General features: G+C 36.4%; 1 protein-coding gene across 1 annotated transcript; it reads left to right on the forward strand.

Annotated features, from left to right (window-relative positions):
* The first annotated feature begins 11,605 nt into the window (after positions 1–11,605).
* Positions 11,606–13,450, forward strand: LOC120353423. Its single transcript, XM_039437112.1, has 4 exons — positions 11,606–11,836; positions 12,099–12,260; positions 12,649–12,804; positions 13,196–13,450. Exons 1-4 carry the CDS (start codon positions 11,738–11,740, stop codon positions 13,388–13,390), a joined length of 612 nt encoding a protein of 203 aa, XP_039293046.1. The 5' UTR covers positions 11,606–11,737; the 3' UTR covers positions 13,391–13,450.
* Positions 13,451–15,234: the final 1,784 nt, after the last annotated feature.

Here is a 15,234-nt window from a genome sequence, read left to right on the forward strand (position 1 = left end):
AATCTATGCTGAAAACAACGTTGAATCCCATGCTACCTTACACGTTCCCTCACATTTGTTCCACAAGATGGAACTTCATTTCCAAGTAAATCTGAAAAACTTGGAGTGAATTGTTATGGATCGTGATTGAAAATCCCAATTTTCAATTTGAGCTACTTATCAAAATTCATGTTTTTTGTGTGAGATAGAAGATGGATGAATAATTATGATTAAATCGAACCAGCAGCCTAAAGCCTAGTTTATACGATGCCAATTGGCGAGACAATTGTCATAAGGCAACTGACTGACATGAAGTTATTGTCTTCGTATAAACAGTTCAGCCAATTGTCTTGCCAACTGTCCCGAAATTCAACTGTCTCCGGGAGTAGACTATGGACAGTCAATTGGGCCCAGCAAGCCCTCCACCACTCGGAATCTCAGTTGTCGCGACAATCGGCACCATATGAACGGTGTAGGCCAGTAGCGCTCTCTTGATTTTGCCAGTTCAGCTGTGCAAGCCAGCGATGCCAATTGGCGAGAGAATTGTCATGAGGCAACTGACTGGCATGAAATTATTGTTTCGGTATAAACACTTCAGGTAAATTTTCTTGCCAACTGTCCCGACAATTGGCCCGAAATTAAACTGTCTCCGGGAGTGGACTATGGACAGTCAATTGGGCCCAGCGAGCCTCCCACCACTCGGAATCTCAGATGTCGCGACAATTGGCTCCGTGTGAACGGTGTAGGCCAGTAGCGCTGTCTTAGTTTTGCCAGTTCAGCTGTTTAGTCACATCAGATGACGAGAACTTGGACATGTTCAGCTGAAAAAATGACGTGCCAATAGTTGGCCGCGTATAAACATCTTCTCGTTTAACTGGCCTGGCCTCTGACAATTCGAAACCACGTGATGACAATTGTCCAAAGACAACTGTCTCGCCAATTGGCATCGTATAAACTTTGCTTTAGTCACAACATATGACGAGAACTCGGACATGTTTAGCTGTCAACTGACAGGATTTGAATCAGCTGTAAAATCTTCAGTTTTTGACTGTCGTGGCAATAGTTAGCCCCGTATAAACATCTCGTTTAACTGGCCTGGCCTCCGACAATCCGCAACCACGTTATGACAGTTGTCCAAAGACAACTGTCTCGTCAATTGGCATCGTATAAACTAGGCTTAAGGGAAGAGGTGCTGACAGGTGTTGATTGCTTTTATTGGTAATTCAATTAATTATGTAGGACTAATTAGTTTTTTATAACAGGTTAACAGGTGAATACTGTAACTGAAGGTGAATAAAAGAAAAATGTGGACTTAAATATTTTTTCTTCTTATTCCTCCTCTTCTTTTTCTTCCTCTCAGGTTTTAGGCATCTTTGCCTATTCCGAGCTTCATAATTATCCAACCATATTTTCCTTAGACTGTAACTGAAGGTGAATAAAAGAAAAATGTGGACTTAAATATTTTTTCTTCTTATTCCTCCTCTTCTTTTTCTTCCTCTCAGGTTTTAGGCATCTTTGCCTATTCCGAGCTTCATAATTATCCAACCATATTTTCCTTAGAAAAATGAGTCCCTCTCTCCTTCTGGCTTGTAACTGAATATGGACAGTCTCTTGAATGTGTGTTCAAAGATAATATGATCACAAAACGATTTAATGATAGGTGAGTATGACTGTCGACCGTCTGTTGCCAACTATATTCTAGCTTTGCGTGGGTATTGGTCAACCTTATTCCCATATCCCAGAATCCCTTCATGCCTGTCACCCTTTACAGGGACTCACAAGACAAAGGCAAGTCACCAACAATAGTAAACATACGCACAATCACATCATCCACAAGAGCAAACAGAAGGCTACTCATCTTGGTCTCTCTCGCTCCCTCTATCTATCACACTCTATTTCTCTCTGTCCTTAAAGCTTTGCTATACAGGGAAATCAACCTGTCATTATTTGAACACACATACTGAATGCTGCATATGATGACATTCACAGTGGAAATTGATAAGGAGTTTTGACCTACCGTATCAAGAGTTGTGTCATTGTGTTGGATTATCACACAGTATTTGTGTGACTAGGAGTAATCTTTTGAAAACTGGTTAGTGTCAATGATTGGAAAGTTCTAAGGAACCGAGTGATTGAGATTTAATACTGATATAAAGTGGAGAAAAAGAAAATTTATGAATGATCGATTAGTGAGGGGTAAGATCCTGAAATATCCTTTGGAGACATATCTCGACATATCTCATAACCAAGACTATTAGATAAAATGTTTATCTTCTTAGTTGCAGTTATCTCCTTAAATCTATCATCTAAAGTATCCATTGCTATTCGATTACCAATTTATTATATCAATGTATTGATACCAATATAAATATTCTTTTCTAGATGGGTAGACATGGTAAAATGGATAGCAATATAGTATGCTACTCGCACAGAGAAGTTCATTCCTCTTGAGATGCAGACAGGTAATGTAGATGAGTTATCGCTTCCTGCTGCAGCTCGCAGGGGATCTGCGCCCGAGAGAAGAAGGCCTAAGAGCCGAGGGAAGAGGGCCTAAGAAACAGAGGACACAAAGAACTACTTTCACTGAGTGCCGGTGCTCTCCTGCTCCCCAAAACACAGTCAGATTAATGGAAGCTAGCAAAGACGAAGAGCAAGAGTAATATGACTGCTGCTCTTAGTTTTTCATTCACAGAAAAGACATTTACTTTTCCTTCTCCAGTGTGCTTTGGCCCTTTTCGTCTTCCGCCGACGACAACGTATTCTCGAGAAAATAATGGAATAGTCGTCCTATCCCAGCGGGCGGATGAATATCTAATGGACCTTTCAGTGATTTATGCCGCCAACCGATTCAAGGCAGGGGCAGCACTCTCCAAAACGAATTCAGCACTAGTTAAGGAAATCTTATCGGCGGCAGCGCCAAAAATGATTAATACTGCCGCAGCAGCAATCGTTGGTTCCCTCTGCTCTGTTATTCACAGCCAGCCGAATGAATTTCGCTCAATGACAACCAGAATCCTATTTAAAATGGACGGTTACTCAACCAATCAATGCAAGCTAATCTCTGAAAAGTATTATTCACTTCAATGTATGTTAATGAGTATCAGATGGATAGTTGCAGATTCCAATACTAACATTATTCATGTGATTTAGTAATGCAATGTAGATATTAATGATTGAGTGTGAACTGAATTCTCTTACATGAACCTGAAAATCATATCTGCAGCATTATTAAGAATAACCGCTCATTATTTTACAGGGATTACCCAAAAATTATTGCACATGAATGAACAGCTATACGTTTATCAACTACAGAAAGTTTTACATGTGTAACCACAAGGACTGCTCAATTCTGACTGAAGAGGTGTCCAGCGTGTTCAGTGAACAAGAAATTGTTCTTCAAGCTGCGAAAAAGATGCATAGTACAGTACAAGTGGAAATGAGTGATCAGAAAGAAGAAATGGACTCCAAAGAAAAATATTATAATTAAGTTTGTGAAGAACAAGAACGAACTGCAGAAAAATATACTGTGTTAGAAATAGCCTACATCTCTCATAGCGGGTGGAAGTAATTGATGAGAATATGTCTATGTTATAAAAATTATCTGCGAATTATGTGTGATGGTCAAGGAACATTTTGTATCTACAGAAACAAAATGTGAGGCAGAAAGTAGATAAATTCAAGACTACTTATTGATAATCGTTGAGTCAAGAATAGTTTGATCTAGTTTAGTCAATCAAACTACTTTACAGTATATCATGCTGAATATCAAACAAAAGATAGACTATGTACTTACTGAACATCTCTCACCAAAAAATGTAGCTTCATTTGATATCTGCATTATTAAACAGTCCCCAGATATCACAATGCTGAACAAGAGTACCGGGGAGATGAATAGGGGTAGAGAAAGAAATGTCTATTCCCATTTTTGCTCTGTTGCCATGAATACATCAGTCGCATTTCTCAGCTAGCTGCTGCTCGTGGGGCATCGTGAATACTTCACAAGTATTGCTCTCAGCTGGAATAAGGCGTACTCCGCATATAATTTCGCGGTGAGAGGCTGACTCTAACTCGGTGGAGCCTAGACCGTTTTCAAGTTTCATTGCAACCCTTTTGCGGCGCCTAATATAAAAACTTACTCAACATAAAATAAAGGCAACTAGGACGCGTTCAAAGATGGCAGCGAACACCTTTCTGGGCGTTTTTATCTGCTGTAGCTTATGAAGAAATAATAGTGAGTTCTTGTTTGAAAAAGATGGAGGAAGAACACAGATGTAAAGAGAGGATGCAATGCGAATTGTTGCATAATAAAGACGTAGAGCAGAAGTCATTGGGAAAGAGGAAAAAAGACTCATTCAAAACAGGAAAATAAGTAAATTCTGGAACAGTCGCACGTGTAAAATGAACACGCATTATGGCAGGAAAAATATGGGTTTCTCACAATTGAAATTCAATCGATATGGATTCTAAGTCTTGAAAACCTGATTTTCCAACTTAATTGTTCCTTCCCGGCTAACATTTCACTCCTATATTTCAAACATACACACGCACATATAGGCAAAATTCAAACAAAAGGATACAATGAACAAGTGGATACTTTACAATTACTATGGGAATAGTACTGGCTATTTCGTTAATAAAGAACTGTTTCAAGCTCTTCGAACTACAGTCACCCATATACTAGAAAACCATTCAATCTTCGAGGAGAAAGGAGAGACAGAACGACAGAGCCATCAATATTAATAACTGGCTTTTCATCTCAATGCATTGCTTACTGGGAAATAATACTCATTTTATTCGACATTCAAGGAATTATCTTCTTAATCATGCTCATGCCTAATATAAAGATATATTGTCAAACATCACGAACAATTTCCAGATTTGCTAATGGTGGGGAAACTTGAACACTATGTGAGTGGGGAATTATCAGATTTTGGTTAATAGGAAAAAGAGAAACGGAACAAAGAATTGAGATGTGAAATACAGAAACCTCGTTGAAGGCAACAGGTAGAGGAAAAGCTCGTAAAATAAGAAAGAACGTGTTGGCAACAGAGTCGCATGAAGAATGCACAACAAGGTTTATTACGGACTGTAGCTCGGCCACAGCCAGGGTGTCTCGAGTTTCTTGTTCTTGGGGAGCGAGCTCCGAGAAAATAGAAAGTGAGAAAGAGCTGCTGTTTCTCAACATCCCACGCCTTTTGGCCTTCCTCCCGACCCCACACACAAAATTATGTGATGCATGCAGATGTGTGTTGCACATACATATACTACCAACCTAAAATACCAACCTCTCCCCATGAAATAAGGGGGGGGGGTTAGTGAGGGCACCCACAAAGCCGCGCTGCTCTAAATTTTTCACTAGCTCCGCCCCCCACTCCCCCGCAATTGTAGGCGCGTTTTCATTACATCTTTGTTTTCCTTCGATTCCTTTCATTGCACACACATACACACACTCGATCCTCTGTCGTTTTAATTCCAACTCAACCTCCCTCCTCACCCTTAGCCATCATTGCTGGGTACAATGAAATTGGATCAATTTTCCGGAGGAGTCCTTTCGCCTCTCTGCTAACCGGTCTCTTTGTTGCCACTTCCTTATTCAGCAATTTCAGTGGCTTCTCTTCCTTTGTACTTTCGCTCTATTCTTCCCCTTTCTCTCTCTTCATACACTTCACTGCCTCCACTTTCTCTAGAGAATTTTGAATCATTCTATTGCAGTTTTGAATTTTGAAAGGAAAACAAGTAAATAATAGTGACAGGTAGTTCATTGTTAAACTACATTGGTGAATAAGTACTTGTTCTCGTTTTTCATGTTTAAAGATCAGCAACCATCATGACTATTGCCTCCTTCAATACGAGTTCATTTAATGGCGTTGAGTTTTTAGCTACCATGTCTTTCTACATGGAGTGACTGTATACGAGTGGTTAAGATACTGGAATCCTAAACCAGAGGCCTGGGTTCAAATCTCATCCCGGGAAAGAGGAGGTGTGACCTGAAAACACTCACATCAGACCTGGACCAACCAGGTCACTCGGCATTGTTATTATTTCTTTCAACGGCTTCCTGGTCTTCTCTTGAAGATTTTATACTGCATGACAAGCTGATTCACCTGTTATGAGCTAAAATAGCTTTTCCAATCAACTAGGCTACCACTCGTTTTCTGCGTTTCCTGATCAATAATAAAGTTCATGCTGCATTGGAACCTCAGTATAGTACATCTCAAGGGACCGTTCAAAAAATGTAGGCTACTATTACGAGGTCTGTATTGAATCCGGGTGTGAAATATCAAGGTTGAAAGCTGTAATGTAAGAGGAATGTTCTATAACGGTGTGTACTATATCGAGGCTTCACTGCATTCCATAATCAACTGAGAATCCCCAACTATGATTATTAATACATTACCACAACTGATGCATGCTTCTTGCACCTTGTGATATGGAACATAATAATGGAAATTATAAGAGAATAATGTAGCATATAATAGCAAAAAGCATGGATATTATCATTGCATTGAACAGACCATCCTCCTATTGTATCTGATTAGAAAACTACTCTCTCAAACCATGAAATAAATACAAAATAGCAGCAACAAATTTTCCTAGTATTTTGCTATGTTGAGTTCTAGAGTTTTAAAAATGTACGAGAAATCTTCAACTATTTGGATTCTACTAACTTCGAATATATTAATCAGGACAATTATGTCCTAACACGGCAATTTGTATAAATGATATTTCCATATTACATACTCGCCATAATTATAGCATGTAAATTGAGAAGAAAATAAAAGGTATCTTCGAAGGATTTATTAAAAAATAAAGATTTTTTCCTGTAAATGAAACTTCCTAAGTAGATCTCCAGTTCAAATCTCCAATCCCCGAATATAAGGTCAACACTTATGCCGGCAACAATAACAGTGTAATAATATGTAGGTCACTAGCATGGACAACAGCTGTTAAGGACTCATAGGGTTAACTATGGTGGGGGGAAGCGTGCAATTTCCTGCGTTGGACTGCGGTCAGCTGCGGAAATTAACACGATTCTCCCGCCGAGACCAATATAACACGTCGATCAACGAGTTAACTAGTTGAAGTTAGCTTTAAACCAGTTGGAGATTCAACGGGATTCTACATTCATGCTGTTTTACCATCTGTAGAATATTTTTATCAAATACTTGCATACTTGAATACTAATACTAATACTTGAATGCTTGTATTCCTGTATCACTTTTCCTTCATGAAACATGGACGTTTGATCATCTTATCAATCACCCACACACTCACTCAACCATGCACAGGAAAAACGCCCATGTAGGCATTATTCAAATAAAATAATTTTCTCTCTGCAATATGATTATAGTTTTATTTTCCCAGGTAAAACACCTCAAGAGCTGGAAAATCACATTTTATCCAGCTGATAAGATCTACTTCAGCCTTCAAGAAATATCTATTCCTACACACTCTGGTTGGTGAAGCTGTTAGGATCTAGTTTTGCAGCAGCAACATTCAAAATATGATATACTTGATGAATGTATAATGAGAGCTAGGAATCGTAATGAATTATAAAAACGACATCGAACTGCTTGACGATGAGGAGTGGAGTTGAAAAGAGACAAGAGAGTGAGTGATATTGTACAAAAGCCTCATTGACTCAATAAATTAATTCCAATATTATACAAATTTTTAATTGTCAACATTTTCAATAATATGGTTAACGTTATTTTCACTACAATGTTTATTAATGATTGGAAGGTTGGCACCTGACTGACTAGTTGAGGAAATAGTTGAACCGTTTACAACTGAGAACTCATTCTGTAATAATACTGCATGTTGAATTCAACCTTCAACTCTGCCAATGACACCTGGCCTATTATGCTTCCAGTAGGAAATTATCACCTACCGTCCAGCCTAGAGACTGCAACACCCAAAGGGATATCTGATTGGTGATTGGGTGCTAGTCCGCTCAAATTATGAACGATAATTGTTTGTAGATTGGATTTGTGCTCCATATATGGATTCAACAAATTTATATGTTGTGATAACGTATCAGTCACTTCAGATTATCTAGTACGATAAATAATTACTCACCCTTGATGATAATCCACCAAGAAAACTTGATGATAAAATCCTTCCCCTTTTATCAAATCAAAATAAATTCATTTATTTTCTGTTGTAATACAAAATAGATTCAAATAGAATTAAATCTTAAGCTAGAATCTAAAATCTTTAAAAGCTTGATCACTGAATGAGAATTTCACGTAATATGTGAATTTCAAGTTGATCATCTCACGAGGTGAGAAGATATGATAAATTACTCCTGATTTGGAGTAGAGTATCACAAACATACAACAACAATGAGAACAACGAGTCATTGATGGACAAAATCACAAAAAATGTCTCAATAAACTATGTCAACATCAGTTCCAATTAAAAAATTTAATTTCTCATTGAATGGAATTGTGTTATGGATTTGTTCTTAACGATTTCCGAATCCACAAACATCTAGAAATTTAGTCCATTATTCCCGAAAACTTGTTGACAACAAGGAGTCATTGATGGACTAAATCACAAAAAAATCCACAAAAACATAAATTCATTATCAGTTCCTATAAAAGTATTCAATTCCTCATGAACAGATCTTTTTATTATAGATCTGTTCCTGACGTTATCCCAATTCACAAATATTCAGAAATTCAGTATATTATACTCAAAAAACACAAAGCTCTAAACCAACACAAACAAAGCTATCAAAGGATAATTCTTGGAAGAGAAAACAACAACGTCCACAATAATAATACTCGGACGCAGCCTCATAATGTTCACCTTTGGAGTAGCAAAACCCACTGTAGTTCGCAATTGTTATCAAAGGGTACACATTCCGTAGGAGTTGATAATAAGCCATAAATGAATGTAAAGTTGAAATGACACAGTATTCATGTATCAAGAAAACTTTTACTACAATAAATGACATTCATTCAATAAATCACATTTAACGTAATGTGTGATTGTGAATATTTACTTTTGTAATGAATGCCAGAGTTCCAGAAAATATGCTGAACAAATGTAGAGATTATTAATTCGGCATACTCATGGCATGAGTAGTAGCAGTACACTAATGAACATAGCAATCATGACCTACATGAGTTTGAGGAGTACATAGCATAGCCCAGTCTCGTTTTCAGTAAACCTGTATATTAGTACACGGCTATATATTATTGGAATTCATTTTCCTCCTACTCTTCCTTTTGTAGACTCATCATTCACTCTTACTTTCATAATTTCCTTCCCTATTTTATGTTTCATGCACCACACAGTTATGAAAAAGTCTGGCAAGCAAATTTGTTCTGGAGATTACTGTTAATAGAGGATGCATGATACAGCCAGTCAGCTGTAACAGCAGGTTTGCCAACTAGCAAACCGAAATACTAAATCTAAATCTCTTACAAATCATAAACTAACAAAATTCGATTATAATCATTCAAATTATTAAAATATTAAGTTAATTATTAGGGAATTTAATTTTGGTACAATGGAAGTACTCATTTTCTACTTTCAGAAATTTAGGTGAATCAATCATGAGAATTGTAGAAAGTTTTTTCTCAAACGTTTGAGCTCATAAAAGTGCAAGAGAAAATCCAAACAAAGCTTATACAATAATGTTTTTGTCAAAAAAGTGGTATCAGGCTTTCGAAATATAACAGAATAAAGATCTGTAGAAAGTATTTTTGAAATTTCTCGAAATTTGAAGGGTTTATAATGAGAAATATGTTATAGTGTAAGTACCCCAGCGCTCTAGTTACTTGGAGAAGGTTTCCAGAAGTATATATCTTGAACAGTGTGTTTACATACTCCAACAGGTTACAGGTTTTTTCTCCAAACGATTCAGTTCTAATTCCTGTCCACATGATCCAAGTTACATACTTCTGGTAATCTGCAACCAATAACTAGTAACACAGATCCAATCTGTGCTAGTACAGATTCAACATGTGGTTGTCTGTGCTAGTACATGAACTGGATTCGTGGAAATCAAGCATTCCAGTGTTTTCGAAGTAGATTGAATGAACCAGGCTATCGCACAGGTCGCTGAGGCAATCGTTGAGGCAATCACTCTATCGAGCTGTAGATGCTGTGGACAAGGAATGATGACCTAATGAGCGACGAGTGCCTCTTTCCCCCCCCCCACCATCAATAGGGAGCAAATGGAGCAGCTCAGCAATTGTTGAGGGAAATTCGCTCGCAGGGAAAGAAAAGCCAGGACTTTTCTGGCCCTATTACTGGCCATGGAATCGGCTACACAGCAGGGACAATAAAAGCAGGGCCGGCCTTCTTCTCTACTCTGTCCGGCAATCCCTTAATTCCATTGTGCCCTTCCATTTGCTCGACCTTTCTTCAATTGTCAAACCGGTCGCAGCCATTTTCCCGCCAAAACGTGCTCCGAGACGTCATCATTGCCAACTATATACGTAGCATTCAAGTTTATATAGTTCTATAGCTACTCCGGAGCATGACCGATTGGTTTAATGGATCGCAACAGCCTTGAGCACACTTTGTCTCTCCATATCTAATTATCTTTGTTTTTTAAGTACGGAGAGAGCTGACAAGGAATAGAGGATACGTAAACTCAACTGAAATAGTGTGTTGGAGAAGGATTGCTCACTCACTGGGATACCGTACCTCTATAATGCAACGCAATGTAATCTCTAATGCAATGCATTTTATTAAATAATGAATACCTTGTGTTCCGAGTTGTCATACTAAAGTTGATACATCATTGAAATTATGCAATTTTATAATATCTAGGTAACTTTTTTCCATGCATCCAATCTATTGGTAGATAGTGAGGAAGTGGTAGTGATAGTGGATAGTGAGCAGATCCCTTCCATCAACTATTATCGATTCAATTATCATGAGATCTCTAGTAGGATGTGATGATACTCGATTCCAATTTCCAAATATTTTGTTATAATCAGTGGACCTGATCATTATAATGTTCAATCTAATCAGTGCAATTGTGTTAGTGAGTTATATAGCTTGTGTGTTGACATCCCATGGTGAGATTTACTTTGAACTAACAGTATGTGTTGGGTGATAATCATTGATGCTTTTTATAGGGAATGCTGACAGTTCAAAGTGGATCTGACTATAGCCTATTTGCTGTTATCAAGATCGGGTTACTGTGAGTAAGTGGAGTTTCCTTGTTCATCCAGCACTGTCCAAACATACATGGAAATGTGTTGCATTATCCTGCTAATATTTCATCAGCTGTATCTATTGTCATTATGTCATAATTACACGACACTTTGTACATGTAACGATGCAAAATTCAAGCTAGATTAGCTAATCATAATTGAAAATCACAGTGAATTCAAAAGGAAATCATTTTCCTCCAATTTATGATAAAAATTGCATGAATAATCTCAATTTTGAACAATGCAATCTAGTTCACTCTACTAAAAAATTACAGAATTCAATTTTCAGACAAGATTGCCAAAAAAGTCAAATTACAAGCACATGCTCGATTTCTGGTGAATAATTTAATGTTATTTAAAATTCTCAGTCAAATAACATCGCATAAATAATTTCACGATCGTGTAATAACATTTTTTTCAATAGACGAAAAATACAGTATTCAACAAACCAATGATTGGATAGTGAGAGCTTTAATAATAATTTATCGGGATTTGCATATGGATGAAACCTATGAATGCCTAAATCTATTCACCTATGAATGAAATCTTTGTGAAAGTTGTGAAACAACTTGTTGATTATGCCTTCTCCAAAGATCACCCATTCACTTTGTTTTATACTTTTTGTGATTAGTGCAAGTCTCTGCTTTGAGCTATTGGGGATTAACACTGGACAAAAGGTAATTCTTCATATTTTCAATCCAATTCTATTAAATGCACATCCATAACAATCATGGAAACATTAAAAAATAACACGTTATTCGCACGTGAACTATGAAAATCGTGCATTTAAATATATTTATTATTCCTCCCTATCATAAGTGCTCCCGAGCATAAGTGCTCGGAAATTTGAGAACTTTCATGATTGAATAGTCATTTTTAGCCGAACAAGAATCAAATGCTTCAGCTACGTCATAATGATGCCAATCTTGATAATTTCAGGGATCACTTCAATGGGATATCAATCTCAAACGTGTAGAGAAATGTAAAAACCCAGGAACACAGCAAATCGTCACAGACTTGCGTTTGAAGAGAATTTCAAGGACACGAATTGACTTGGAGGGCAACATCACGTTCAAAATTGATTATGGGGATAACATTAAGGTAATAGAAAGAATATGCTTCACTATTTTACAACCTACGAAGCTAATAATGCAGAGTTAAAATATTGTCTGTGCGGCATTTCACCAACATTACAATAAAACACGTTCATAGCTATTGCTCGTTCCACACCAGTCCAATGATCCATGATTTGATGACCGATGCATTCCCATCAATTATTAAGAATTTCCAACAACACTGCAAGCTATAATGCTCGAATACTTCAATGTTGAAGATTAACCTTTACCCTGTGCCACTATGTATATCATATACGGTTATTAATGAATACGATCAATGGATAGTCATAGCTGTAATGAATAGTGAATGTAATATTAATTATAAATATGATTGAATGAATAGAATAAATGATGAATGAATTTCATGTTTGCAGATTGTGGTAGATCTGAGTACTTGGGGAAATGGGGGTTGGAAGAATAATGCCTACAGATTTACCATAAAAAGAGCTTGCAATGAGTTTTCAGTATTTGAAGCTCTCCTCAGAGAAATACGAAGAAGAACTGGAATGAATTCGTGTCCAATACGAAAGGTGAAATCGATTTTATTTGTCAATGATATTTGTATAATCATTCAGGTAATTTTAGGAAACTTTTGAATGCTATCGTAATTTATGGATCATACTTCAAGGATCGATCCTTCAAAATAATTTGAATGATCATGCTGCTCTCATCCAATTAGTCTCGATAAAAACTTTACCATTGCAATGTATTCGAAAAAAAACTTGATACTACCATTCTTCTCTATTGAATTAAACTCTAATTGAGTTCTATTTATTCTAGTATTATCACGTTTCACAAGGGCTCTGATTAAGTAAGTCATGAGTTGGCTGATTATTTCGATAAATTGTGATAACTTGAATGAATGAATTTACTATTCAAATGTACTGAATTTACCATTGTTGATGTATCCTTTGTTTGCAGGGAAGATATGAGCTGAAAAGTCTCGATACTAGGATTCTCAACAATCTCTCCATCCCATTCTACACCATACCCACTCTATGGAAGCTGACTTTCTCCCATTATTTGACGGCTGAGAACAAACTACTCGATTGTAAAATGTTCATCGCAGAAAGCAAAGTGAAGCAATTGAATGAACATCATGCTGACGATGAATGATAATAATATGATGAATCAAGACAACAAGTCTCACCTCTTAGTCACCACAGGGATTTTCAACTTCGCACCTAGATAAATACACTGATAGATATAATATGAATTCCAAGATGAATATCATATAAATACCTATATCAATATTATGAATATTATATTAAGCATAATGATTGTGGTAAACCTCTATTCACCGTGAGTGATAACTTTATTGAATCCATTCCATATATACAAGATAATTTTGTAGATGAACAGAATAAAGTATATTATTGTACAGAATAACATGCATCATTGTACATATTATTTCCGTCTTTTCCGATACATTAAGTTCATTTCTGTTTTTTAATAATATACCAGGATCTCAAAGTATTTCATCAGGACTGTTTATCAAAGCATATACTTCATAGATTTCGAAAATAATATTTCCCAAGAAGAGTTTGAGATTTAATATAGTATTAATTTTGGGAAAACTGCCTGTCTCAATTAGAGCGTTATTCTATTCGAAACTATTGAAGAGATTGAAAAAAAAACATCTTCCCATTCAAATTTGTCACAAAAAAAATGATCACCATCTCTATAATATTATTTCTTCTACGAAGGATAGCCGGACTGCGCGTTATAAAAAGCTTAGAACCTAGAAATAGTGTAGCGGATTGTCATTCATTTGTGAAAATCTCGTTTTCTGTTGAGAACCTATACAAAATGTAAAAGAGAAATAGCAGTAGTTCATTCATTCAATCGTAGGCCTTGAAAAATATCGCGAATCAGTTGGCACATTCAGTTTGATGTCTTTAGAGGAGTACTCATACAGATTGAGAAAATGTTTCCTGATAATAGAACAGGATCTTGGCAAATTTCTATCTTGATAATTTATCAAAGCATCTACCTGAAAGATATCTAGAAATCGAAGAGAAATTTTGAGATTTCATATAGTTTCAATTTTAATAAAAATGCCTGTATTGATTAGAGTAATAACACAGAGGATTGGTGATTCATCATGATAAATTCAAGTGGAACTGGAGGCATATCTTCATTTTTGAGTTATCCCGAGAAGTTTGAGAGATTTTTTTCAATATTCCTTGAATAAGGAATACCATCAGTTGAACACTTCATTATGCTTCAATTTTTGATTTGAAATCCAGTTTTCAAATCCTCCAAACAATCGGTATTCCACGTACATGTTGTTTTGAATTATTATTAGAAATAATATATTTTGGAAAAGAAGCAGACTGAGTGTCAGAGGCAGTGTTATTGAATACTTTAGGTGATAGAAGAAGAAGTGATGTATGATTGTAGTAAGAAAACTTGAGTAGTGGTAAATCCCTTCAAGGGCATAATTTCTACTCAATGTATCTTTCTCTCCATAGCTATGAATATATAGTCAGCTCTACAGTAAGAACACATTTGTACTTTAACTAGACTCTAATCATTCTTCTTCTTAGTTTTTGTAATTTCGTGATTTTAGTTTACGATATTGTATCAAATTCATTCTCACTCGCTATCTCCAATTTTTTTCTCAGGGTACCAATACCATTAATATTTGTTGCTTGATTGTGTTTCAAGCCTTCAATTAAAATACACCGCCTATGATTGACGTGTCTTGTCTGGTATAATAACAGAGCCTAGCTTTGAATGAAGAGTTAGCCTTGATAATATATCAACTAACGGCTAATCATATGACTGCAAACATTCTGTAAATTCCGCTCCTCGATGTTTGAACTTCAATTTACTGGAGATTGATAATGGTGTCACAATCAAAACAAATTTCTCAAATATTCCATCCACCCATCTAGTATGGATATTCAACACAACACCACTACTTCAACACGAGAGAAATATTGGTATCACACTTT

This window comes from Nilaparvata lugens, chromosome 10 (genome assembly GCF_014356525.2).
Source record: "Nilaparvata lugens isolate BPH chromosome 10, ASM1435652v1, whole genome shotgun sequence".
Lineage (NCBI taxonomy): Eukaryota > Metazoa > Arthropoda > Insecta > Hemiptera > Delphacidae > Nilaparvata > Nilaparvata lugens.